Source organism: Arvicola amphibius, chromosome 6 (assembly GCF_903992535.2).
Source record: "Arvicola amphibius chromosome 6, mArvAmp1.2, whole genome shotgun sequence".
Lineage (NCBI taxonomy): Eukaryota > Metazoa > Chordata > Mammalia > Rodentia > Cricetidae > Arvicola > Arvicola amphibius.
In genome coordinates this window covers 25,597,719-25,625,419 of record NC_052052.2, presented here as the reverse complement: position 1 = coordinate 25,625,419, position 27,701 = coordinate 25,597,719, and the positions used below count along the sequence as shown (strand labels likewise).

Genomic DNA, 27,701 nt, shown 5'->3' with positions numbered 1-27,701 from the left:
ATAAGTCCTCTCTGGAAGCTGCTCTCTCTCGTGGGTCAATACAATCTTCAAAAACTCTGCCTGCCAGGGCTGCAAAGGTGCCTCAGCAGTTTGTAGCACTGGCTCTTCTTCCAGAGGACCTGGGTTCGATTCCTAGCACCCACATGGCACCTCACAACTGTCTGTCGCTCCAGTTCCAGAAGACCTGATACCATGGCAAAATACCAATGTGGTTATTTTTTAAAAAGTCTTCCTGCCAGCCAAAATAAGTTACTCCTATCTCTGGAGCTGGGTTTTACTTTGTTTGAAAGCGGTGCTGGGGTAAATGTCACCATGAATAAAACATACCTTATTCAGTTCTTCTCTTACATTCATTTTCCTCTGCCTAGGTGTTATTGATGTCTCAGCTATAGACAGTGAGCCCGTAAACAAAGCAGTTTATGTGAATGTTTTGAACTTGTAAGGATGAACAGGTCCAACCATGATAGCTAAGGAATTCTTTATTTAAAAACATCAAAGCTTTTGAAGATCACTCCCTCCTATAAAAGAAAATCATTTCTTTGCTTGTACCTAAACTGTCAGCTTGATGAAATATGAGAAGAGCAATGCTTTTGTGCCAAGTCTGTCTTCTGACCCATTCCCAGCCTCAGCGTTAGCCGTGGGGACTGGACATTCCTAGCGGGCTCTCCCAAGCTAGAGATGTGCACAGTTGAGCACTTCCCCCTTGCACTCCGGTCTTCCCTGAAAACATCGTAACAGTCAGCATGGTCCTTTTTTTGTGGTGCTGCCCTCTCATGCGCCCTCAGCCATGCTAGAGCTGCAGGCCACATCCTGAAAAGAATTAGTCTGGCCTCCTGGCGACTGTCTCTTGATTTGGCATCTGTCAGTAATACAGCTGACTTCCCCCACCAAAGTAACCACCAGCCACCCTTGAAGCCTAATGCCTAATATGTCATCCCGGTTTGCCACGCCTACCAGCGATCCCTTTGGATCCTGTTCAGAAGAGTCTCAGTTCCATCCTCTTAACTGTCTTCCCATTGTTCCACTGAGACCCAGCTGGGAGCATGAAGATGGCGCTCTGGCCTTGTCCTCCCGATCCCTGATTTGCAGCTGGCAAGGGCAGGTGGAAATGATTTAAGCCCTGGACTAAAGGGGACTGGTGAGGGTGAGCTATGAAAAAGAGGCAGGCTGCCGAACTTCTTGAGAGGCGGGTCCAGGCCAGGGGAGACAGAATTCTGTCATGCTTACCCTTCACTGCAGCAAATCAATTTGTGATGGCTCAGGGCTGTGGGAGCATTGGTCTGGGGCGCCCTCCCCTGCATGTGGACTAACTTTGTTGCAGGCTAGAAGTCTGAGTGTGTTTTGCTTTTTCCAAATGTGTGGCACTCAGACCTGAGGAACTTTGAAACTTAATCACAGGCCGTTAGGAGCTGGACACCGACAGCTTACAGTGCTCCGCCTCTGTTCTCTTTCAGCTATCTCACGTGAGAGGGCAGTGGAGCTTCTTAGGAAATGTCTGGAGGAGGTGAGTAGCTCCCAGGGGATCCGGAAGGAATGTTTTGCCTCCGTTTGAAGTACCATTCCTGTTCTTGGTTGCTTGTTTCTGCCCCTTGCCAGACAGTCTTGATAAATACCCACTGGCCAGGTGGGAAGCTGCTACCAGTAGGGAGGTTGGTGTGGGTAATGCACTTACATATTAGTCGGTTTCATTGATTTAATTATTTTCCTTTCTGGTTAATCTAGACTAGTGGTTCTCAAAATTCACTGTGTATCACCTCAGGGAAACTTTCCTTATCCCTGGTAGGCCCCAGCACCCAATTCTAAATCATCTGTAGGTAGGTAGAGACTGAGTCTCCTGTTTTAACTGGCAACTAAGTGATTTTTTTTTCTTTTTTTCTTTTTTTTTTTTTTGAGCCGAGGTTTTTCTATGTAGCACCTGGAACTAGCTCTGTAGATCAGATTGGCCTGAAGCTCAGGGAGATCCACCTGCCTCTGCCTCCCAAGTGCTGGGATTAAAGATGTGTGCCAGTACATCTGGCTAGGCAACCAAATGATTTTAATGCAGGTGATAATCAGGCCCCAACACCCTGGGCTCTGTACACTCCCTTGTGCCACTGTAAAGCCTACTCCCAAACATTGCATTCAGGTCACCGTAGAAAGCTCCTGGGAATTTGGATCAGAGGGGGAGAGAGATCTTTGTTGTGGGAGGTCACAAACCCAAAGTCTCCTCATAGGAAAAGTGTCGGATACAGGGTGGGCTGGCAGAAAGTAGCCTCGTTAGACGTCATTCTTTTTCCTTGTGACCTAAGGATGAACTGGAATGGATTGTCTAGCGAGGAGGGGACAGGAGCGGTGAGGGCATTGGCAGCACTGCCGGTTTCAGTCGCCTCTTGTATGACTCTGTCATTTGTAGACCACGGTGACCTCATCCCTCTTCCTCTTTTTAAATCTCCCTTCACAGGAGCTGCTGAGAATCAGTCATGGGTTTCCTAGCCATCCAGCTGATGGACAGTATTACCCACAGATACCCTAAGAGGGGAGGGGTAACCAGGACAGCCTTAACCTGGACTGCAAGAGACAGGCATGGCTTGTTCCAGGAATGTTCTCTAGACATGATTCCCACCGTCTCTGCAGCTGCACACACACACACACGGGGAAGTGACTACATAAACTGTTGGCACCTAGGGCGTCCTGTCCAGGTCCAGAGTCTGTTCTTAGATGAGCTCCTTGCTGGCCTAGTATCTGGAGACTTTCCTAGAGGCAGGTGTGTTCTTGTAGACCGGCTGGTAGCAGACTGTGAGGATACACATTGGATTGTCTCGTGTACCTGCTGACTGGCCAGAGGCAGGCTCACAGCTGCATTTCCCAGGTAATGGTCACTGCCTTCCAGTGAGCATCCAGCTCTTGTCTGGACATTCTTCAGTGACATGGCACCAGCTGGCCAGTTCCACAGGAGAGGCTTTACACTTATCCCGTTAGCTGAGGGCGGAACCTGCCATGTGCTTAGTAGTCAGTATATGTCTGCTCACTGGTTTCCTTGGTCTCTCTGCAGCTCCAGAAGCGCTTCATCTTGAATCTGCCTACCTTCAGTGTTCGGGTCATTGACAAAAATGGCATCCATAACCTGGAGAACATCTCCTTCTCTAAGAGGGTCTCCTAACGTCTCGTCCTTCCTCCCACTTATCAGGGGACTTTTTTGATAGGCTCCTTAATTTTTTTTCTACTCTTTTGGCGTGCACTCTTGATAGATGGTTAATTCAAAATAAAGCTGACAATATTAAATTGAGCTTTCTGGTTTTGGTCTCAGTTTGCCTAACATCATGTAGAAAGGAACAGGAAGGAAGGTTTTCGTCTTGCCTGATGCGCCCTCCCTCTGTAATAATCTAAGTGGTTCACGGCCCCACACTCTTTCCTGTCCATCTTCCATCTAGCTCTGTCAGTCTTTGCTTGTTAATGTCTTGTTCTCTCTGGAGCAGTAGTTCTCTTTGCCTTTAAACCTAAATCTTCTTTTGTTGTCTGAAAATGGTGGCACACACCATTAATCCCAGTACTTGGAAGTCAGAGAGGCTGGGGGGAATCTCTGTGAGTTTGAGGCCAGCCTGGTCTACAGAACAAGTTCCAGGACAGGCTCCAAAGCTACAGAGAAACCCTGTCTCAGAAAAAGAAAAAAGAGATACAAGTATACACAGGGTAGCCCAGAGGTAGAGTACCTACCTGCTTAACAAGCTCAGATGCTGGCTTTGATCTGCAGCATCACACAACACAAAAATAAAGCTATTCATACATGAGGGGTTTGTTCTGTTTGTTTGTTTGTTTGTTTTCAGGTCTTGATTTTTTTAAAGGAGGTGGAGTTTTTTATTTAAAAAAATTAATATGCTTATGTGTGTCTCAGATTCCAACATTGATGTAGTTGATTCTCCCGACTTCGTATGGGTTCTGTGACTCGGACTTGGGCGTTCAGGTTTGCATCATTAGTCACCAAGTGCCTAATAAACCATCTCTCTGTATATCCTAGGATGATCTGGAACTTACTCTGTAGTCCAGGCTGGCCTTCAACTCACAGAGGCCTGCCTCTGCCTTCTGAACGCTGTGTCTAAAAGCGTGTGGCACGGTACCCAGGTAAGTCTTTTCCTGAGGTAAGGACTCATTGCATATGTATAGTCCAGGCTGTTCTGTAAATTTCTATGGTGACCAGGCTGACCATAAACTCATGATCCTTCTGCCTCAGCCTATTTTTAGAGGCCAGAAAGATGGTTCAGTAGAGAAAGGCTTTTGCCACTAAACCTGAGTTCAGTCTCTGGGATTCACATGGTAGAAGGAGAGAACCAGCTTCTAAAGTTGCCCCTAACCTCCATGTGGCTCCATTTGTGCCATACCCACACACTAAAATAAGTAAATAAATGTAAAAAAAAAAAAAAATGAGACTGAGTGTGGTGGTATACACTGAAGGCAGAGGCAGAAGGATCTGAGTTCTAGGCCAGCCAGGGATGTGTGCGTGCATGCGTGTGTATATGTGTATGTGTAGCAAGACCTCATCTCAAAATTTTTTAGGTGTTCTATGACACTATATTAGAAATTGTTTTGTTCCAGTGCTTACAAATCTACTTAATTCTTGTGAACAGTTATATTATATTCCCTCAAACAGATAAACCACAGGTTGTTAACCAGGCAGCTACACCCCTTCCTCCCAGTGTATGTGTTTCCCCACTGAAACAGTGGTTCTGTGTGGATGTGTTTGTATGGAACCAGGGACTCATGCACTCACTTTACCACCGCCCACTACACATGTGCCTGGTGCTCAGAAAGAAGAGCATCACATCAGAGCTGGAGTTAGGATGGTTGTGAGCCTCCATCTGGGTGCTGGGAATGGAGCCTTGACTGCTGAGCCGTCTCTCCAGCCCCAAACAGTAGTGCTTAAGCTGTTTGTATCAGAATAACCTGAAAGTGTTTTCTTTTGTGGTGAAATTGATTGCACTGCACTCCAAATTTTAAGATACTTTGGGATTTTTTTGTTGTTGTTTTTTTAATTTTTATTTATTTGTTTGTTTGTTTATTGAGACAAGTTTTTCTGTGTAGTCCTGGCTGTCTTAGAACTTCATCTATACCATTCTGGCCTTGACTCAGAGATCCACTTGCCTCTGCCTCCCAAGTGCTGAAATTAAAGGCATGCTCCACTACACCCAACTAGATGTCGGATTTTTTTTTAAGCTTCCCAAATTCTTCTGTCTTGACAGAAAACCCTTGAACTGAGTTCTCCTGGGAGCTGTGACTCTGATATGTAAGTTTGCACTCTAGCCCCTTAGGGCTTGGTTTTTGTTTATTCCTTTTTGTTGTTTAGAGATAGACTCTCATGTAGCCCAGGCTAGCCTGGAAATCCTGATTCTCCACCTCTCAGGTGCTGGGATAACACATGTGCACAGCAATGCCCAGCTTACTGTAGGGCTTAATGAAACAAAGCAGTTGGTCCTGCTCTTGTGGTTTGTGCCTGTGGGGGTAGAACCTGCCCTTTTACATCTGATCGCTGCATAGACCAAATAGGCCCAGCAAGTCACAGTACATAATACGCGTACCGCCTTCACTTTTACACACAAAGAGCACACCCATGTGACAGGGCGTGTGGACTACTGCCACCACATTTGGAAGAGCCTCCTGTTGTCTAACTACCTCCCTTTCCTTCTCCGCTTACTCAGAGCCCTTCGTGAGCAAACACCCTCCATCACTGCCCAGGTGGACACATTGAGACATGAGTAGAAGTCAGTAAAATGAACCTCCAAGCCATTAGGATAAATAACTCATGCTGGACAATTTCAAATTTTGAAATTTAATTACATTGTACATAAATAAATAGGACAGACAGCAGGTCTGTGGTGTGCAGCCTGGATTCAAGTTCTGTGATTTGTGCTGTACCATCTCTGTTCCTCTGGGGCCTCTCCTGCCCACTCCTCCCTAAGAGCAGGAGGGATCCAAAGAGCCCACTGGGACCTCCTGCTATCCCCCGTTCTCTGGGGCTAGGGGATTCTGGAGTGGGGGTCACTAACTCCTCAGTAGCACCTCAGATTTGTTAATGACGTCCCTTGGGACACCCACTGCTGCCCAGGCATCGCGGTGGGAAGGGTTCTGCCCCCTGAACCAGACTTTTCCATGACAGTTTCCTGTCAGAGCCTTGCCAGAAACCTTCCCTGACCCAACCAGGCTTCTGGATAAAGGTTCTCTCTCTGGCCTGAATGGAATTCCACCTGTTAGTCTTTTCAGGGCCCCCACAACAGCCAAGGCCTCGTCTCAGGCATTGGGAGTCACTTCACTACAGAACAAGAGACGGTTACTTCCGGTGCTTGGCATCCTTCTCTGAAGCCTTGGTTTCTCCATGCCCGCTGCCCGCGCTGCTTAGAAACATCTTGTCCAGTCCTTTGAGCGACTCTAGCAGGTAGTTCTGGAAGGCAGTGAGGGCAGCACAGATGGCAGGCCCCCCGAAGCCATGAGTGATGAGACTGAAGTGTGTCAGACAGCTCTGGACCCCGGCGTCCAGGATGAGCGCTGGGCGGCTGTTGCCCAGCGGGGAGCGGTCCTGAGCCATCAAGTCTGCAAACTCCTTGCAGATCTGCCTGGTGGGAAGAACAGTCAGAGGTTAAAGAACAAAGTTCCAAACCCAGCAGAGGGCCTACTTGCTGACTCTTTGAGACAGGGTAGCCCTAGCTGCCCAGAACACTCTATGCAGACCAGGCTGGCCTCAAACTCACAAAGGTCTACCTGTCTCTGCCTTCCAAATGCTGGATTTAAAGCCTTGGACCACTTCACCCAGCAATTTACTGGATTCTTTATTTACACTATCCATATAATTTGACCTTCCTGACAACCTACAAGTAACAATGATACCATTTTGCAAAAACGGAAACACTTTCGCAGATGATGGCTCATCAGCTCAGCGCTGCACACTTGTGAACAACTCATGCTAATACCTTAATTTCTCTCCCTTAGACGTCCTGTCTACCTAATGCATGCAACTATTCCCTTAAACTTTTGTGCTCCCTTCTTCCACCCAGACAGTGCTTCACAGAAGCTTGTCTGTGAAATTAAGAGAACAGCCCAGAATCTGTGTTGCATAATTAAAATAGCAAATATTGATGTACCATATCCACTTTGTATGTCATCTTACGTCAGCCTTGAACAGATCTATACCGTTATCCTCATCATATGGTTCCAGGCAGATGAGTGGCTAAGATTTGTGAAGCATGTATGACTCAGGTCGGAGAATCCATCATCACTCATCCTTGTGTCTGGCCAAGCATCTTAGACAAACCAAGGTCCCAAAAGCACTGACTCATATTCATGAATGAAGCGAGCTCCTTTTGGACAGGCTCCTCTAGCCACAGGAAGAAGCCTTCCAGGACTCCGTAATAAGCAGTCCTATGAGACTGAGTCCTTTGCTGCTTAAAGAAGGAAAGCCCCACGTGGAGGGCAGAGTTGTGATTTGAAGACCAAACCCACGTCAGTCAGCTGGACTAGAAGTTTGAGTGGTCCAGCCTGGGAGGTCCTCCAAGGCATCTGGATTCAGCCTGCGGAAGAGGATTCTGAGCTCTGCATCTCTTCTAGCCCTTTCTTCCCACCTCTCAATGGGACTATTGCCTTCCAAACAAATGTCTGCAGCCTTCTGGGTTTTATATATTGAGATCTTTCCTGAGATACAGATGAAGATAGAGTCTTTGGGAGGTGATGAAGTCATTGGGCTAGAACCCTATAGACCAGTGGTCCTCAACCTTCCTAACGCTGTGACCGTTTTGATACAGTTCTCGTGTTGTGGTGACCCCCCCACACCATAAAATTATTTCATGGCTACTTCATAACTGTAATTGCTACTGTTATGTGGCATGATGTAAATATCTGATATGCAGGTTATCTGATATGTGAACCCCAATGGGGTCACTACCTGCAGGTTGAGAACCACTGCCATAGGTGTCATTAATACCTTTGTGCTCCTTTACCATGTGGAGAATACAGCAAGATCAAGTGCTGTTTGTATGTTAGAAAACAGGCCCTCGCCATATACAGATGCTATGCCCTGGTCCTGAACAGCCTCCAGAACCATGAGAAGTGAGCTGCTACCCAGCTGAGGGTATTTTATTACAGTAACCCCTGGGTAAGATGAGAAGACCTGAAGTAGCAGCATGCGGTCGGTGGTGAGGGAGGTGGCAGTGGGACCTGCAGAGGGCTCAGATATGGCCTGAGGTCTTAAGGAGAAAAGTCACAGAAGCAGAATAACCCCTGTGGACCCGTGCCAGGGCCTGGGCTGGTCATGCCATGAAATCGTAAGGAAGTGTAGCACCCATACATGGGCTGCAAGCCTGCATAATGGCACTGTTTTTAATATGTGCATATAATGGATGTTCACTTGTGTCTGTGTGTTCCCTTGGAAGCTGTGGGAGTGTTCATCAAAGTCTAAATGCCGTGAACATGGTACCTAAAGATATCTACAAATACCCATGTGTGCCTATATAGCATGTACAAGTGTTCCCATGTGATCTTCAACAAGGAATCCAGCTGCCATGTATGGTGTCGTATATGCTGTATGAACATGTGTGTAGTCATAGGTCTGACATGTGTATCTGCGTTGCATCCACGTTTGCCACGCGCAGTGCCGTCTCACTCACTTGGCAGCCAGCAGCATGCTCTTGCGGCTGTGCAGTTCCCCAGGGTCAGCGTGCTGTCGGCATAGGTACTCAGCAGCTGCCTTGGCTGGAAACTCCGTCTCACAGACATAACCAAAGTCCCGGGCCAGGTGTACAGCTTCTCCTGGGGAAAGAAGGGATGTTACGAGGTGTACCTCTGAAGACCAGAGCCTAGCCTTGAGTGTCTTAACCCCTGGCTAAGGAGTGTCCTGCTTCTGGAGATGCTTTCTCTGTTTTTTAGTTCTCGGTTCCAGCTTCATGTCCATCACCCTTGGCTCAGAGATGGAGCTGGGACCAATGTGTATCCCAGAACCAGAGTCTAGAGTCAGCAATCTCTAGGGAAGAGGGATGCACCCCCTCATCTACTTACCATATCCAAATACTGACCACTTGCCCTCCCCCTGCCACAGCCCAAGTAACTCCACTGCATATGCACATAGGTGCACAGACATATAAACAAAAAGGGTTAGCTCCAGAATTTCCCACAGATACCAAAATAAGTGGGCACTGAAATCCCTACATAAAATGGCATGGTGTTTGCATATAAACCTACTTGCATCCCCCTGTATGTTACAAATTGTCCCTTGGTGGCTTAAAATCCCTAATACTATATAGATGCTGTGTATGTAAAGAGCTATGTGCATTATTGGTAATAATGACCAAGAATGTCTGCATGTGTGCAGCACAGGTACAACTTTTCCAAATATCTTGAACCATGGGTAATTAAATCCTCAGATGGGTTGATTGCCCATGCATATCACACATAACACTTCTTTATACATGACACACTGAGTACATGTGCCAGTACAGCAATGTTCACGGGCATAACTAAAGGATACCCTCCTACACTAGATGACATGTCCCCTCCCATTCATATGCATGGTCTTCGGGCCTTACCTTCCACCAGGGAGGTCAGCAGCGTCACATTAGCTGCCTTCCGACGGCCAGCTGGCAGGTTGAGTCCAATCTTCTCCAGTCGCTCCCGCAGACACCGGCCCCCATTCTTGGACTTGGCCCTTAACATACACAGACAGAGACAGACACGCAGCTATGAAGATGAGAGAGCCGCCTACAGGCTAAGTGACTCCCAAGGACCTTCCTTGTTTGCTATACCAGCCCCTGTTAAGGCTTGGTTGTAGCCATAACCTTGGGGTCTCTGAGCAAATCCCAACCTGTCCTGACTTCCATTGTGCAGTCAGGATTGGATAAGAAGCAGCACCCTACTGTAAGAACCTTCCTTCTCCCCAGTCCTCTCAATAGCAGGGGCAGCCCAGGGTGGGAAGGACAGGGTAGCATCTGAGGCTCCTTCTTCCCCACCTTAGCACATTTGCTGGGGACACATGAAACTGTACAGAGACATACAGGGACTACAAACACAAGGAGGCACAACTATATACAAAGTCAGCTACATATACACAGATGAACCCACCCTCAGTGTCTCCAAGAATGGAGACACATAGATAACGTTAGAGACATACAGACATGAACACCAAGGAACACGCAGAGACACATGTGCACATCAGGATCCCAGAGATGTGCACACAATCCCAGGGACTTAACACAGGTCCATATAGGACATTCAGGGATCAAGAGTAAGAGTACAGCCCTAGTTGCACTAATGTGCCCCCCCACACACACAGATACACACATAAACAACTAGAAAAAAGGAAAGAAAAAATGAGAGAAGAATAAAGAAAAAAGAAGTGGGGCAGTGGTAGCACACACCTTTAATCCCAGCACTCTGGAGGCAGAGGCAGGTGGAGCTCTCTGAGTTTATGGCCAGCCTGGTCTACAGAGCTAGTTCTAGGACCACCAAAGCTACACAGAGAAACCCTGTCTGAGGGGGTGGGGGGCGGCAAGCCAATAAACCTGCAGGTGCACACGCAATTGCACATGTATGTGCAGGGGACCCACTGTAGGCCACACATTCCCAACTAATGCAGAACCTCACCCTGGTAAAGCCCACTCTTGGCCATCATACCGCACATACACATGCAGCCCTTAGATCATCACAGCTTATCCCTGAAGCAGCTCCCCTGCCGAGACACACGAACATGCAGGGAGAAAAACATGGCCTATCATGTTGCTCTCTCCAGACTCACACCAATGAGGCCTGTGCTGTCCTGGGGAAGAGCTAAAGGAAGAGCCACTCTTCCCAGAACCAGCCTTGCCCCGCCTACTTAGTGCAGGCGAGTCTTTCTCTTTGTCTTCATTCTCTGCCCCTCCTCAGTCTCAGACCCAACAACTCGTGGGAGGTGCCGGGACCTCGGCCAGCCACCCCAGACCATGTACCATCCTGAGTCCCTAGGCACTGCTCTATCAGAGAAACTGAGGTGGGGATGATGTCGGGGCCTGGAGTGAGGCTCTGATGCTGCGAGGTCTGAAGAGACCAAAGATTTTGGCTGGGGTGCTGTGTAGGGTTGTGGGCTGGCCTTCCTACCTTCGGAGGACACCCCCCAGGAGGGAGGCGTTGAGGCACTCTGGAGGTGAGAGTCGCCGCTGCACCTCCCCAACGGTCACCTTGTACTTGGATGTTGAGCTGAGCAACGAGAGCCGGCCAGGCACGGAGCAGAAGACCTCACTGGGGTTGCTGATGCCGCCAACCAGGCTGTCTTTGGCCAGGGAGAGGGCGGAGAGGCTGCCGGCTTTGGAGGGAATGGGGACTGTGGAGCAGAAGAAGCAAGGGGAGAGAGAGGGGGGACACCGAGTCAGCGACCGACCGCAGGACAGGTGTCGTCAGCTGTGATGCAGGCAGGCTGACTCACCACCAGCTGTGGATGTTGAAGGATTCCAACACTTTGCAGAGGGAGGGTTCTAATACCCCTGCTTTACAAAGGAAGAAACTGAGGCATAGTGAAATGGAAGTAACAGACCCAAGTAAGCTGATGGGCGCAACTCTACCCTGAGCTGTCTGGCTCTTGCCCTGGCACCCCCTTCCTGAGTCCGCTGGTTCCCTCCTAAAGCTTGGCATCAGCCAGGTGGTGCCATCATCAGAGTTTTACTCTGGACACGAGGAAAAGGACTCTAAAATGAGGCGGGATTCCTGAATCCCTGTGACGGGGTTAGGAAATCTCCCAGATTCCCAAGTCCCGTTCTCTGCTATGAATCTCACCCTCTCATCCTGGGGGTTTTGGAGTCCCACGTGCTGGAAACAGGAGGTTAGGGCCCCAGGAGCCCTCTAGCCTTCCCCCTCCCTTCCAGGTCCCAAAGACAGGGAATAAGGGGCTGTGTGCCCCACAACACCCTCTCCTAAATGTTCTCCGTCACAGAGAATTTTCTAAACTCTTGGCTCAGAAAGGAAGTTCTCCTGCCAGATGATGGTGGTGCACGCCTTCAATTCCATCACTTGGGAGGCAGAGGCAGGCAGATCTCTGTGAGTTCGAAACCAGCCTGGTCTACACAGTGAGATTCAGGCCAACCAGAGCTATTCCACAGAGAAACCTTGGGTTGAAAATTAAAAAAATTAAAAAATAATGATAAAATAAAGAAAGGAAGTTCTCCATGCATTGACCCCATCTCCCTTCTTAATTGCAGAGGAAGGAAGGGGCCAGGCAAGCACTTCTTTGGAGGACTCTTGGTTTCCTCATTCAAGGACATGAGGCCTTGGTGGAGAAGAAATCCGTGGGGAGTCTGGGCTAGAATACTGAGCACCCCCTGCTGCATGCATTCAGATTATACCTCACGCCTCAAACCTTTAGGACAGTCCATGATGGGGCTGTTGTTCCCATTCTACGGATGGGGAGACAGAAGCCCAGAAGGTGAGATTGTCTAGCTGGCAGACTGAGCTAGCAGCAAACCCAGGACCAGGGTCTCAAAGGCAGGGTCATGCACTCTGGTTGCTGCTGTCAAAGGTCACGTCCCGGATCCACCTTTGCCTCCTTCACCCTCCTTTGTGTTCTGGCCCCTGCCTCCTTTTCTGCCTCTCACCTGGTTTGGTTTTGCTTTTTGTTTTTTGACTCTTTGTTCTTTTGGCACTTTGCTCCTTGGGGGGCCTGCCACCCAGCTCCCAACAATCACACAGAGACTTATTCTTTCTTATAAATGCCTGACCTTAGTTTGGCTTGTTTCTAACTTTCTTTCTTCCTTTCTTCCTTTCTTCCTTCCTTCCTTCCTTTCTTTCTTTCTTTCTTTCTTTCTCTCTTTCTTTCTCTCTCTCTTTCTTTCTTTCTCTCTCGGTTCTTTATTAGTAATTGCTTTCTGTTTCTTTCTCTTACTTTCTTTATTTCTTCTTTATTCTTTATTTTCTTTCTTTCTTTCTTTCTTTCTTTCTTTCTCTCCTTCTTTCTCTCTCTCCCTCCCTCCCTCCCTCCCCCCCTCCCTCCTTTCTTTCTTTCTTTCTTTCTTTCTTTCTTTCTTTCTTTCTTTCTTTCTTTCTTTCTTTCTTTCTTTCTCCCAGGCTGGCCTCAAACTAGCTCACAGAGATTCACCTGCCTCTGCCTCCTGAATGCTGGGATTAAAAGTATGCGCCACTACCACCTAGCCTAGCCAGCTTTTTTAAATTTAATCATCCCATCTACCTTTTGAGTCCAGGTTTTTGTCTTTCTCTATTCTATATACCTTTCTTTCTTTCTTTTTTTTTTTTTTTTTTTTTTTTTTTTTTTTTTTTTTGGTTTTTCGAGACAGGGTTTCACTGTAGTTTTAGAGCCTGTCCTGGAACTAGCTCTTGTAGACCAGGCTGGCCTCGAACCTTTCTTTATTTCTTACGCTGTGATTTGCTGTGTGTCTGGGTGCTGGCCCCTGGCATCCTCCTCTCCTCCTTTTTCCTCCTTTTTTTGCCCCTTCTTTTCTTCTATTTATTGTCTCTGCCTGGCAGCCCTGCCCATCCCTCTCCTGTCTAACTGTTGGCTACTCAGCTCTTTATTAGGCCAATTGGGTGTTTTAGGCAAACAAAGTTAACATAGCTTCACAGAGTTAAACAAATGTGACATAAAAGGATGCAACACAGCCAGGCGGTGGTGGTCCATGCCTTTAATCCCAGCACTCAGGAGGCAAAGGCAGGTGGATCTCTGTGAGTTCAAGGCCAACCTGGTCTACAGAGCAAGTTCCAGAATAAAAAAAAATGCAACACTCTTTGCATCATTAAACAAATGTTCCAGAGCATAAACAAATGCAACACATGTTCAGCTAACAGTCCACAACGGCCCTCATTTGTCTTTTAGGCTCTATACTAAAAACTGACCCAGCACACGATTTTAATTACAGAATTTGGGAGGCAGAGGCAGGCAGATCTCAAGTTCAAGGCCAGCTTGGGCTGCAGAGTGAGTTCCAGGAAAACCAGGACTACATAGAGAAACCCTGTCTCAAACAAACAAAGTAATGAGGGTCTAGAGAGATGGTGCAGTGGTTAGGAGTACTGGCTGCTCTTATAGAGGACCTGGGTTCATTTCCTGGCACCCACATGGTGGCAGATAGCCATCTTTCACTCTAGTTCCATTGGCTCCAATGTCCTTTTCTGGCTTTCTAGGCTGTGCACTCATATGGCACGTGTACAAACAGACAGGAACACACTCATACACATAAATAAAAATAAGTCTTTAAAAAGAAGAAAATGAGACCCTGGTGAGGTGGCATACACCTTTCAATCCCAGCATTCGTTCGGGAAGCAGAGGCAGGCAAATGGGTCTCTGTGAGTTCTGGGCCAGCCAGCAATACAGAGTGAGACCCTGTCTCAAAATAAACAAATAAATAGAAAAGAGAAATATGAGATTCATTTCAATATATTCAATAGTATATAAGGGCTTATATATTTTATTTATCCTAATCAGAACTATAGTAATTTCAACATGCAATCAATATTTAAAAAGTCATTAATGAAGGGGCTGGAAAGATCACTCAGTAGTTAAGAGCACTGGCTGCTCTTCCAGAGAACCTGGGTTCAATTCTTAGCACCCCCATGCTAGCTCACAACTATCTGTAACTCCAGTTCCAGGGGATCTGACACCTTCACACCAATGCACATAAAATTAGATTATTAAAAATAATAATAAATAAAAATGAGATATGTTGCATTCTTTCTTTATATTTAGTCTTTAAAATCCGATACAGTTTATACATACAGCCTACCTCTATTCACGCCGGTCACTTTTCAAACACCCACAGTTTTATGCATTTTGTGGCAAGTGGGCCACCACAGTGGATGGCACAGCCCTAGACTTCAAAAGTTGAGTTCATAAGCTACACCCACGAATAAGGAGAAGTGGGATCAGGACAGTCCCTCGCCTGGAGCTGGCCCCTGCCTGGCCCCTGCCATCGGCGGAACTTGCTCCCCAGGACACAGACACAACATTCTTCTTTCAAGCCCCGCCTTGCTCAGCCTCGGCTTCAGCACCATTTTGTGGGCAGTTTGCTGCCCCGCTTCCACCTCAGCCCCTTGTATACCCGACCTCATCGTTACAGCTCTCAATGACCCTTGTCTGTTTCCACAGCCGCCATCCCACCAGCTAGGAGTCTGTGGGGGGCGAAGCCTCGGCACAGGGAGCCACCCTTGAATGTGGACGAGTGCAGGAGGTTTTGGAACTGATGGCCACCATGCAAACGTCTTTTCTTCCCCAAGTCCAGAAGATCTAACCCAGGCCCTCACAATGCTAAGCAAACCCTTTGCCACTGACCTATATTCCTACCTGCCCATGTGTGTGTTTATTCAGAAAACTGTCTTACTAAGTTACTCAGTCTCCTTTGCCACAAAGGCCTAGTAGGTATTTTACATCTTTGTTTACTGTGTGTCCATACGCACATGCGTGTGTCACGGCATATGTGTGGAGAGCAGAGGCCAACTTTCAGGAGCTGATTCTGTCTTTCAAACTCAGATCAGCAGGATTAGAGGCCACCTTTACCTGCTGAGCCCTCTTACCAACTCCTGCTTGTTTGTTTGTTTACTGTTGAGATAGGGTCTCATTATACTGCTCTGGGTGGCCCGGAATGTGATGTGTGGACCAGGCTGCTCTTGAAATTATAGAGAGCCACCTACCTGTGAGTACTGGGACCCAAGGCATGTGCCACTACACCTGCAATCCTGAGGTTGTTTTTATTTTTTAAATATAAAGTCATATGTAAAAGATGAAAAAGAGAAGCAAAATCCGTGATAAACAAGATCTCAGAATTCCAAATAAAAGCAGAGCTGCTTTGTTCCTGCTCTACCTGATCCCAACCTTGCCCCAGAGAGAGGACACCCAAACTGGAGAAGCAAGTAGGTGCTGCCTCTCCCCATCCATGTCTCCAGCCGTGTGTGTGTGTGTGTGTGTGTGTGTGTGTGAGAGAGAGAGAGAGAGAGAGAGAGAGAGAGAGAGAACACAGCTGTGCCCACGTCACTACCTGTATCTCTGTCCTATTCTGAAAAGACCTAGGGTAATAGAGCTTTTCTGTAGTTTGATTTTTGTGGTCCCATAGCTCCAAACACATTTGTCATAGAAATGGGCATTATATATTCTATACATCAAACTTGACTTTAAAAGATGAAAACTGGCCAGGCGGTGATGGTGCACACCTTTAATCCCATCACTTGGCAAGCAGAGGCAGGTGGATTTCGGTGAGTTCAAGGCCATACTGGTAGATAATTCCAGGCTAGCCAGAGCTACACAGAGAAACCCTATCTCAAAACAAGCAATCAAACAAACAAAAAAGAAAAGAAAAGAAAGAAAACTGTGGACAGGTGAGATGGCTCCGTGTATAAAAGTGTTTGCAGCACAAACCTGATATCCTGACTTTGACTCCCAAAACTCACATACAGAGCTGGATGTAGTGGCGTGCATCTGTCGCTCAGCTCTTCTCCAAATAACTAGAAGGTGAGACTAGGAGAATCACCTGGAAGCTCATGAACCAGCTAACTTGGAGTTTGCTTTGAAGAGGCAGAAACCATACCTTTAATCCAAGCACTCAGGAAAGCAAAGGCAAGTGGATCTCCATGAGTTTGAGGCCAGCCTGTCCTACCTAGTGAGTTCCAGGACAGCCAGAGGTAAATAGTGAGACCCTATGGTGATAAAAAAAACAAAACAAAAAACAAACGAAGAAGCCGGGCGGTGGTGGCGCACGCCTTTAATCCCAGCACTCGGGAGGCAGAGGCAGGCGGATCTCTGTGAGTTCGAGGCCAGCCTGGTCTACAAGAGCTAGTTCCAGGCCAGGCTCTAAAAAAGCTGCAGAGAAACCCTGTCTCGAAAAACCAAAAAAAAAAAAAAATGCACCTGTGTTTGTGTGTAGCTACACACATAGACATATAAAATAATCTTAAAAGAAACAAAGGCTCAGGGCTGGGGATGCAATTTAGTGGCAGAGCTTTGGCCGAGCACACAAGGCTGTGAACTCCATCTCCAGAATAAAAAAGAGGAGGAGGAAGGGGGAAGGGAAGAATCATAGACAGGAGGAAAATGTCTAAAGACACTTCATTGAAAAGAATAAGATAACTGACCATTAAACACATGAAAAATACTTAACATCAGTAGTCATTAGGAAAATGCAAATTAAAAACAACATGGAGACTCTAGATGGTTATAATAAAAGGATGATATGAAGTGTGAGGGTGTGGAGAAACTGAAGCACACACACACTACGGGTAGGGATGTAAAACAATCCAAACACTTCAGGAAGCGGCCAAGCCTTCCTTCCCACCTTTCCTTTTCTCCATCCCCTCCTCTCTCCCTTCTATCCTTCCTCGGATGGATTTCACTTATTAGAAGTTTCTTAACAATTAAACATAAATGGACCAGGGCCTGGAGAGAAGGCTCGGTGGGTAAAAGGCCCTGGTCACGGAATGTAATAGTGACCAGAATTCAGTGCACAGTGCCAACACAGCAAAAGGAAAGAACCAGTTTCTGCAAGCTGTCCTCTAACTGTGCATCCACACACCCATGCACACTCCTCTGATTGAGAAATAAATAAATAAAATGACCACAGAGGGCGGAAATTCCATCTCTCCAGCTCCCAAGAAGGTTAAAATGAAAGTCACTCGGAGAAATAGTACAATAGTACTCAGCAATACAAATCCAAACAACAGAAACAAAATACGAACCCAGTATCTGACATATCTGTAATGTGTTACAGTGGAGACAAACCCTGGAAACATTTGCTAAAAGAACCAAGATGCAAACAAACCTAGATGCATATCCACATATCCATAGGGCATTCCAGAATATGCAATTTTGTGGAGCAAAAGCAGATCAGGCATTGCCCAAGGTTTGAGGCAAGAACAAGGAGTAACTACAGACAGGAATAAAGAAACTTTGAGGGGTGACAGATGTGTTTCAAATGGGTTGTGGTAGTGATTATACAACTCTATACATTTATTCTTTTTTTAAAAAAAAATCATTAAATTGGATAATGAGTTGCTTGGTGAGGAAGGGAACTGGCACCAAACCTGGTGACCTGGATTTGATCCCTGACACTCGCAGGGTGAAAGGAAAGAACCAACCCCCACAAAACACAAAATAAATGAATAAATATAAAAAAATGAAACCATTAAATTGAGCTTGGTGATGTTGGCACACGCCTTAAATTCTTATGTACTCTACGGCTCCTACTATCCTCAGGAAAATTTAAAATTATTAATATCTGTGCAATAATTCTTAGTGGAAAGTCTTAGCAGGCAAATGAAGAAGAGCTATGGAAATGCTGAGCTAGATTCTGATTTCATGTAAAAATTGAATAGCTCATCATGGATTTGTTTCCATTAGTCTCAATTTTTTTTTTTTTTGATTTTCAAGACAGGGTTTCCCTGTAGTTTCTAGAGCCTGTCCTGGAACTAGCTCTTGTAGACCAGGCTGGCCTCGAACTCAGAGATCCACCTGCCTCTGCCTCCCGAGTGCTGGGATTAAAGGCGTGCGCCACCACTGCCCGGCTAGTCTCAATTTTTAAACGATATATTAAGGTATTTCTTACCGGGCCAGGCTGTCCAGGCTGAGAACCTGAGTTTGATCCTTGGAATCGGCATAAAGGTGGAAAGGGAGAACCTCCTGTAAACTGATTTTTGACCTTCCCACCTGCCTACACACATACACACATAAATGAATAAAAATGCATACTGGCCAGTCTGTGGTGGCACACTCCTTTAATCCCAGCATTTGGGACACAGAGGCAGACAGATCTTTGTGAGTTCGAGGTCAGCCTGATCTACAGAGTGAGTTCCAGGACAGTCAAGGCTACACAGAGAAATCCTGTATCGAAAAACCAAAAGCCAAAAATCAAAACCCAAAGCGGGGGAAAAACGGTTTTAAAAAGAAACTTCTTATGGAGGAGGGGATTATGAGGCACCAACTCAGCCTGAAGAACTTTGGGTTGCTGGGGCAGGGAGTAGCTAACAGGGCACACACACGTGCAGTCAGTCATCACTGAACGAATTGGACAGGATTTTTCTATGCTTTTCTTAGTTGTCTTGAAACTCACAGAGATCTGCCTGCCTCTGCCTCTGCCTCCTGGGTGCTGGGATTAAAGGCATGCGCCACCACACTAGGCCTCCAGGGCATTTCTGATCTCTCTACATCACTCCATTTTAATTTCCACAACGCACCCCCCTTCCGTTTTTTCACAGGTAAAGCGCTTGTGTGGCTGTTCCTGTGCTGTAGCGCCCTTTCTAGATCCTCTGTCCCAGCGTGCTCAGACTTCAAAACCCAGCACTCATTTACTGAGCAGCCCCACACCAAGCGCCTTACAAATGCCTGTCCTTTAGGAAGCTTCCCAACTTCTCTCTCCTGTGAGCTCGCAGGATGTCCTGCACAGACACCCCACCCTCTCGGCTGGAAAATACTACGGAGCACCGCCTTCTCCCCTCCAGTCGTTCCTGCGGTGTCTGCAATAGATTGTAAAACTGGAGGTGACAGCTGTGCGCAGAAAATGGAGCGTTACTCTTTGCCCTGCGGTTTCTTCAGAGTAATCGACCACCACCAACCCACACAAGGTGGCTGCAATGGGCGGACCTAGAAGTCGGGGTGGGGGAGACGCCCCTGGCCCCTCCTCTCCAGGACAAGTGCCTGTAGTCCGCAAAGATGTACCTCTCAGATCTGGGCTGTGAGACTGTCCAGGCTCCAGTGCCTTGCAGCACTGATGAGATGGACACCCGAGGCCTCCCCGCATCCGGAGGAGGAGGGCCACTTCTGCCCGGGGCAGGAGCTGCAAGGGTTTCGCGTGCCAGACCCCAGTCCCTAGTGGTGCAAGCTCCCTCCACCCCAGGACGCTTCAGGGCTCTGAGATCTACTTTCCCTAAGAAAGGGCTTAGGCGGTAGGTAGGTGGTCGCTCTCAGCACCGAGCAGAGTCTTTGGAAACCATTCGACGACATCGGAAGGGCCCCCCGAGGACCAACACCGGGTCTAACCTGCCGCCTATTGCCCTGCAACCGGCAAAGTCGAGTCCCGCATTGGCCATGGAGAACCCGGCAAAAGCAAAAACAAAACCTGCGTGTTGTGAGGCTCCCCCAGGGAACACGGTCTGGAGACAACACCGCTTGCCTCGCCAAAGCCGGTCTTCTTAGGGTGGACCGTGGGAGCCCGCTGAGCAGGAGACCTCAATGCTGGCCGCGGATCAGGCTTTCTTCCGCAGAAAGCCTCCCACCCCGGCTCTGTTCTCTCCCTTCCCACAGTGCCTCAGGCTGTGACTTGAGGACCCTCAGTTTGAGTTAGTTTCCGTGGGTAAGCACTGCTCTTTCCCGGATGCGCACTTTCAGATCTGGGTAGCCCCCATAGGCCCCAAGAACCCACAGGGAACTCTCAGACCAACAGCAGATTCTTTCTGAAAATACCGGAGTTCCCCAAATAAAGGATTTGGGTGTCTCTAGGGAGTCAGTAAACTGGGGTTCCCTGCCCTTGAGCTAGGCAGGAGCCAGGATCTGGGGTCTTGCAAAGAGCCCAGGGGCAGGCTATTGTAAAATTCAGACCCAACTTTCTCTTCTACCAGGTTAAAACAAGAGTTGTCCAGGGACCCAACAAAGTGCAGATAGCAAAGCGCTGAGTGAGGGGGACAGTAGGTCCCCAGCATCTTCCCTGCACTCCCAGCTTCTGGTGACAATCCCAGATTCCTGAAGGCACCCCTCACCAAGTTCTAGGAGGTGTGATCTCTCACCCCCCTAATTCCATACCTAGCTCTAATTCCTGGAAGTCCAGCCCCTTCTATGTCTCCACTCCCACGGCAAGCCTCCTCTGAGAACCTATGCAGGGCAAACAGCTTGGGCTTGAATTCACTTGTTTGAAAAACAGCTCTGGCCAAATCCTGCGGGAGGTGCGCCTGCCCTCTGGCACTACAGGCTCCTATGTGCCTCTGAATTCCTTTGGGCACCCACCCCAAATCTAAGGAGCTTGCCCAGGGCCTGGGTCTCTCTGTTTCTGTCTAATTTGCCTCTTTCTCACCTTTCCTTGGCACGATCAGAACTTGGTCTTCAGGCTGGAAAATCCATTCAAGAGGTGTCTCACACCTCTGCCTTTTACTAATACAAAAAGACACACAGATACCGGAGGCAAACAAAACAAAATGAAACCTCCAAGGAGAGGGCCCCACAGCCTTAGAACGCCTCGAATATCAGTGACAAATTTCCGGACACATGGTAGGTACACAGAGAGCCCCAAGCACAAAATATATATCCCAGCACACACAGATACAAATCACAAACACTCGCAATAACAAACACACACGCCAAGAAACACTGCTGCCTAGAAGAGGAATAAACAGTCTGCACGGAACCCTGAGCCCAGAGACGCAGACCTCCCGGGGGACAGCAGGTCTGCCCCGGAGCACACTGCCCAACGCAGTTCCTCCAATCCTAAATGCTTTAGGAGGCTTCAACTCCAAGAAAATCCCCTGCCCTGGGATGTGGGGAGGATGCAAGGCCTGCCCGAGATTCTGCTGAGAAGAAAGGAGCAGAAAGTATTTGCCAGGCTCCAAAGTGTTAAAGCTCAATAAAATGGAAATCATCGAACAAAATGTGTGGGAACAGCACTCCCATTCCCATTCCTTAGGAAACAGGGAAGTGGTTTAACTCGTTCTACAAATAAACTCCAGATACACACACACACACACACACACACACAAAAAAAAATCGCCCTCCTTTCTCAGAGGAGAGGCAGTGCAGTTGTAGATTAGAGAGTGCGGCCCACCTCCGGAGACAAACTCCTGAACAAAATCGTCCAGCTATTGCCACTAGCCTTCTCCTGGGCTGAGAACTATGTTCCGTGGCCACTGAGCCTGGCGATGCACAGGAAACAACAACCAGGGAGAAGAAAATGGGTCTGTGCCGCCCGGGGCCTGCACCATCACGCCCGGCTCTGCCTTGGAAGTTGCACACCATTCCTTACCTTTCTTGATCACGGATTGGTCCAGGAGACTCATTCCCGGGTCGTCTATCGCCTGCAAATAGAAGAGGATGACAGTAAGGGCGCTCAAGGACCTAGTCAGCTGTCGCTTCCCAACCCCGGCTTGCCCCTTAGTCCACATCTGCTCCGCCCTATGCTCACCACCGGCTGCCTGAGGCGGCTACCAGGAGGACGGGCGTGACCAGGAATCGCTTGGGCTCGGCACCATCTGCGCCCAAGCCGCAGTCCTGTCTGGGTGATCTCCTTGCCTTAGACAGACAACTACTGAGTCTCTCTAAACCCCAGCCTAGGCTGCTCCAGAAGACTGGGGCTGGGCGTGGATGCCCAGCGTGGCTCAGTCCCACGGTGGGGAGAGAAAGAAGTGATTCCAAGAGGGTTGCTGCCGTCCTCCTCAGTTTCGAGTCCGCCTTTTTGCCAGGCAGCACCTACCCAAGGACTTCCTGACCGAGGCATAAATGTAAAGTTGCGGCTGGGAGAAGAGTCGGGGATCCTGCTTTTGTCATTTTTTTTTTTTTTTTTTTTTTTTTTTTTTTTTTTTTTTTTTTTTTGTTTCCAGCCAGGATGCTAAATCGCTGCCCATCCCGGCCCATCCCGGGCGCTTCTGGTCTCACCTGCAGTTCCTCCAGGCCGGGTGGAGCCGCTAGCCCGGGAAGACCAAGGGGAGCATCTGCCAGGCCGTGCGCGCCGTCGGCGAGGCTGTGCAGGAGCCGGGGCACCGCGGCAGCATAGTCCCGGCGCGGGTCGAGGCCCAGAGCGCGGGCGGGTGGCGCCAGCAAGCCGGGCTGCTCGTCGTGGGCGCGGGTGGCAGCGCGGGGCGCGGCCCAGGCAGCCTGAGGGGGCTGCGGCTGTGCCAGGGGTGCTAGACCGCCGTAAGGGTCCGCGGCCAGGTGCGGAAAGGCGGCGGTGGCGTCGGGGCCCTGGCCGTAGGGCAGCGGCGGCTGCGGGTAAGGCGGCGGGAAGTAAGGAGGCTGAAAGTCCGCGGCGGCAGAGGCGGCGGGCGTGTGGCACAGTGGCGGCGCGGGTCCGTAGGCCGCCTGGGGCAGAGATGACAGGCGGGTCCCGCCAGCCGCTGCGCCCAGCCCGTCGGGGCGCTCCTGCAGAAGGAGAGGCGTGTGTTAGGCGAGCCATTAGAGGCTAAAATGACACCAGCCCGCGAGGTGCCCCTCAGCTCGCGAGGGTCCTGCTGCTGTCCACGAGTGAATGCCCCGCGGGCAGAACTCCCAGGCTGGGGACCTCGGGCTCCTGCCACCACTTTCTCAGCCTGGCAGAGGCCCTGCGTCACCCTTCCCTCGCGATTTCGTTGGCGCAGGGGGTAGGAGGTTTGGAAGTTCCAGTACCTAGGTTCCTCGATCCCCCACTCCCCGCCGAGTGTGCCCCGGATTACTCACCATGGCGGAGTAAGTGTGCACCAGCATGGGGAGGGTAGTGTGGGGCGTGAGGCGTGGCAGCAACACAGTCCTCGTCCGACGGCACTGCGAGAACTCAAACCCGGAGCCCTCACAGCCCGCGGGGATTACTGTCTGGTAGCTGGGTGGAACCCAGTCGGGAGCCCAGCGGGTGTGGGGTCCTCAGTGGTGGGTGCCCGCGGGTGGGTCCATGGAGGAGGAACGTAAGGGAGCTGATCGCACTTGAAAAAAGTCGGTCAGCGGGTGCCCAGAGCCCGCCCTTCTCCCTCTGAGCTCAGCCCGCTCCATGCACTCTAGTTATAGTGGCGGGGGCGCGCCGGGCCTCTGGGGGCGCGCATTAAAGGGACAAGCTATGGCCTACCTCATCCTTTTCCCCAGCGGCCTCCGAAAGGGAGGCGTGGCTCTGGTGGGAACCGGTGGGGTGAGGAGTGAATGAATTCGAAGCCCTTCTGATGAAAGCTCTTTCTAGGCTCCAAGATTGCAGCTGCGATCAAATGGAAGGCTGGAATGCAACGCAGGGGCCTACGCTCGCTCGGGTCTGTGCAATTCTTATCTACTTTTGCTTACTACATTTATTTAGTGTGTATGTGGAGGGGGGGGGCACGCGTGTGCCACTGTGCACTTGTGGAGCTCAGAGGACAGTTTGCAGGAGTCGGTTCTTTTCTTCCACTCTGTAGATCCAAAGGTTCGAACTCAGGTCCTGAGGCTTGGTGGCCAGTGCCTTAACCCAGCAAGCTATCTCGCCACCCGCTTCCAATCTTTTTAAGCGAATGCATAAATAAACGCACATGTTCGACTTTGAGCAAAGCGTTCCTCATTTCTGGCACGAGCTTCCTCCCCTGTTAAATGGTAGCCGTCTTTTCTGCAACCAACCACCCAACGGCGAAGGTGAAAGACACTGGTGAGCTGCAAACACGAGCCTATCAGTTCATGGGCACACTTGTGTCAACATGCATGTGTGTAGGAGGTTAGGTTACAGTCTCTCCTTCGTGGCTTTGGACCAAAACTACTGAAGGTGTCTGCTTCTCTCTGACTTCCTGAGATGGTCACCCTCAATGCCAAGCCAGAATCCTATCCAGAAAGAGTCGGAGTCTGGTATGAGCTCCACCTAAGAGACCAAAGTATTTCTGGAATCATGGGAGCCTGGGCTGGCTGCGAATCTGTGACGCGGAGACGGTTGAGTGTGTAGCTGACACTGGGTGGAAGGGGTGCCGTGTTACACTTGTGCACAGTCTGTGTGTGAGTGTGTTACCATGGTAGGCAATGTCTGTCTGTCTGTCAAGCATGTCCTAATCTCTACCATCAACTCGTCTTCTTTTCTCCCCAAATTCAACCCTTCTGTCCTGAGAAGCAAAGGTGGAGATTAAAGAAAGGCAAGCAGGAGAAACGCTAAGGACAATGAGAATTTTAAAAAGCAGAAGGAATTTTTTTTTTTAGGTCAAAAAAGGGGCGGGGGAATAGAAATGATCACGTGCACAATCACCACACAACGTGAATACTGAGTTACCTACCACACCAAGTCCCTTGTTATCCTCATTTTCAGGTGAGGGCAAGGCACAGAGAGGCCAGATGACTTACTGGCTAAGGTCAAACACCTAGCCCAGTGCGATGCTGAGGTGGCCCTTCTCCAGCCTCCTTCCCGGCTCAGGATCATTATTCTTTTCTGTCTCGGATCCAGGGCTTTACAGTTTAGTCTCGCTCTTGAGTGGCTGTGTAATTCTGGGCAAGTCTGGCTTCTTCTCCAAACTGTTTCTGCAGCTGCAACAAGAAGGAAGGGAGGGTGGAGAGGAGCTGTTGTTTTCTTATGTTTCTTTCTAGAGAAGGAAAAGATGTCAGGCCATTGAGAGGTTAGATCATTGACCGACCTGATGTGTGTTCTAGGTGAGTATCCCAGAATGCACCTGGCTAGTACAGAGCTCAGACTGAGTTTCTTTCAGCCTGGCAGGGGGAGGGGTGGGGAGCAGTGAGGAAAGGATGAAGCCTTGCTAGCAACCAAGAGCTTCCCAGAGGCCAGAAGCTAGGAGGGCAGACGGGGCAGACAGGGCAGCTGTGCAGCCTTCCTCCTCAGGACAGAGCTAAGGTCTGTTGTGAGCTTGCATATGTGTTATTCACGTCTGTGAGTCTACGGCAACTTCCTCCGTCCTCTACTCTCTACCTCACTCACGAGACATCTGAAATTAGTCTCTGAGATAGATGTCAGTGCATAGCTCACAAGTTGGTGGACTTCTGTGGGAAAAGCCCAGAAACCATGAGGATGATGCCTGGCCCCAGCCTGAGGAAGCCTTCTGCTCTTCCAACAGGTTTGGGATGGGCTGGCTGTCTCTGGCTTCTCTCACTCTTTCTTGCCACCTCCTCCTCTTAACTCTATTTCCCCTTTCATCTTCACCTCCTCTCATCATTCTTTTTCTTCTTCTCTTTTGTTTGTTTTCTTTTAAATAAAGTTTCTCTGCATAGCTCTGGTTGCTGTCCTAGAACTCGCTCTGTAGATCAGGCTAGCCTCAAATTCACAGAGATCCCCTTGCCTCTGCCTCCTGAGTGCCGGCAATCATTCCTACTCTTTGTCAGTTGTACATGTTCAGAGCAGCTTCTGTCTTTTCTTGTCTTTATTATTTTTAAATTTTGTATGTGTGCACACAAAATTTAATTTTAAATGTGCATGTGCACACGCGTGCACATGTATATATGTGGAGGTCAGAGGACAACTTGAAGGGCTTGGTTCTCTCTTTTTATCATGTGGGTTCTGGGAATTGAACTTAGGTCATCAGGCTTGGTATCACGTGCCTTTACCTGTTGAACCATCACATCAGCCCTCTGTCTACATTCTTCAAAAGCAAATTCACCCCCTCCCAAGTCTAATGACCTTTTTACCTCTCTGTTAACCCCACATGTGTCCTCCACAGTCTGTCAATTTGATTAGAAATCCAAAACCATACATGCAGGTGCCAATAGAATGATCCCTTAGGACAGTGGTTCTCAATCTGTAGGTCTTGACCCTTTTGGGGGGGGCTGAACCCTTTAATAGGGGTCTCTTAAAACCATCTGAAAACAGATGTTTACATTATGACTCATAACAGTAGCAAAATTACAGTTACAAAGTAGCAACAAACATAATTCTATGGTAGGGGATCACCACAGCATGAGGAACCAACCGTATTAAAGGGTCACAGCATCAGGAAGGCTGCAGTTAACCATGTTTCCAAGTTGAAGCTGAACATACATCTCTTCCACCATCTCAGGCTCACCCGCTTGTCCTCCTGGATTCTGCAGCCACATTCTTCAACTTTAAAACTTGCCAGTTTTGAGCCGGGCGGTGGTGGCGCATGCCTTTAATCCCAGCACTCGGGAGGCAGAGGCAGGCGGATCTCTGTGAGTTTGAGACCAGCCTGGTCTACAAGAGCTAGCTCCAGGACAGACTCTAAAGCTCCAGAGAAACCCTGTCTCGAAAAACCAAAAAAAAAAAAAAAAAAAAACCAAAAAAAAAAAAACTTGCCAGTTTTCTTGAGGCTTTTTCTTTGTTTGTTTTTGTTTTTGTTTTACTTTTGCCTATGAAACAGTGTGTCACTATGTAGCTCAGGCTAGCCTAGAACTCATGACCTTTCTGCAAGTCCTGGGATTATAGGCATGAAACACTACACCAAAGCCTGAGTGTTTCTACTTATAATCCATAAATGCTCACCATGAAAGACATTGAGCTGGTATCTCAAAAAGCACATGGCACCCCTTTCTCATCACCTTAAGTTTTCTTACTATTTTCTTCATAAACATAAGGCTCAAAATATGGTATCTTGTTCATCAACACCAATGACTTGTGTTTGGGGACTTGTTAGAAATGCCAGTTACCACTGAATCAGCAACTCTGCAGTAAACTCCAGCAATCTATTTTAATAATCCCTAAAGTGGACGGGCAGTGGTAGCACACGGCTTTAATCCCAGCACTCGAAGAAAGACCGAGGCAGGTGGATCTCTATGAGTTCAAGGCCATCCTGATCTACAGAGTGAGTTCTAGAACAGCCAGGACTACACTGAGAAACCCTGTCTTGAACAAACAAAAACAAACAGAAAAAACCACCTAACATGACCTAGGTTGCCCTGAGTAGGCCCTGGCAACAAACCTCAAACAGGTGACCTGAGTTCCTCACTCTTGTGATTCATTTCCAACTCTGTTGAGTGACTTTATGCCCTGGACCATGCCCCTCCCCTACTGAAAAGGCTTCTGGGATCTATGCGGTTCCGGCTCCAGGAACTAAACACACTAGCTAGCTGGCCCTCTAGGACTTGCGATTACTTTTCCTTTCCTGCTCTGTGAGTCATGTCCAAGAAGTCTAAATGAGGGGCTGGAGAGATGGCTCAGAGGCTAAGAGCACTGATT

At 48.7% G+C, this 27,701-nt stretch overlaps 2 protein-coding genes across 3 annotated transcripts in view; one reads left to right on the top strand and one right to left on the bottom strand.

The window, feature by feature from the left end:
* Psmb2 (proteasome 20S subunit beta 2) overlaps nucleotides 1–3,265 on the top strand; it is a 32,813-nt gene extending 29,548 nt beyond the window's left edge. For both annotated transcript variants that reach the window (XM_038335436.1, XM_038335437.1), the window contains exons 5-6: nucleotides 1,455–1,504; nucleotides 3,032–3,265. In XM_038335436.1, the coding sequence (XP_038191364.1) occupies nucleotides 1,455–1,504; nucleotides 3,032–3,139 (158 nt within the window). In that variant the 3' untranslated portion in view covers nucleotides 3,140–3,265. The remainder of the gene's footprint in view (nucleotides 1–1,454; nucleotides 1,505–3,031) is intronic.
* A 3,033-nt stretch (nucleotides 3,266–6,298) lies between these two features.
* On the bottom strand, nucleotides 6,299–23,341 carry Tfap2e (transcription factor AP-2 epsilon). Its single transcript, XM_038334880.1, has 7 exons — nucleotides 23,315–23,341; nucleotides 22,538–23,020; nucleotides 21,909–21,960; nucleotides 11,083–11,305; nucleotides 9,540–9,658; nucleotides 8,625–8,766; nucleotides 6,299–6,581 (listed from the first exon to the last, which is right to left on the bottom strand). The coding sequence occupies exons 1-7, from the start codon at nucleotides 23,339–23,341 to the stop codon at nucleotides 6,299–6,301; spliced, it is 1,329 nt and encodes a 442-aa protein (XP_038190808.1).
* Between the last annotated feature and the right edge of the window lie 4,360 nt (nucleotides 23,342–27,701).

Bases quoted from the DNA above. Each gene is read 5' to 3' on its own strand.
- Tfap2e (XM_038334880.1), bottom strand. From the start codon at position 23,341: ATGCTGGTGCACACTTACTCCGCCATG. The intron at 11,306-21,908 runs GTAAGGAATGGT...TCTGCTCCACAG, and splicing joins CCAATCCGTGATCAAGAAAG to TCCCCATTCCCTCCAAAGCC. The intron at 6,582-8,624 runs GTGAGTGAGACG...TCTTCCCACCAG, and splicing joins AGCATGCTGCTGGCTGCCAA to GCAGATCTGCAAGGAGTTTG.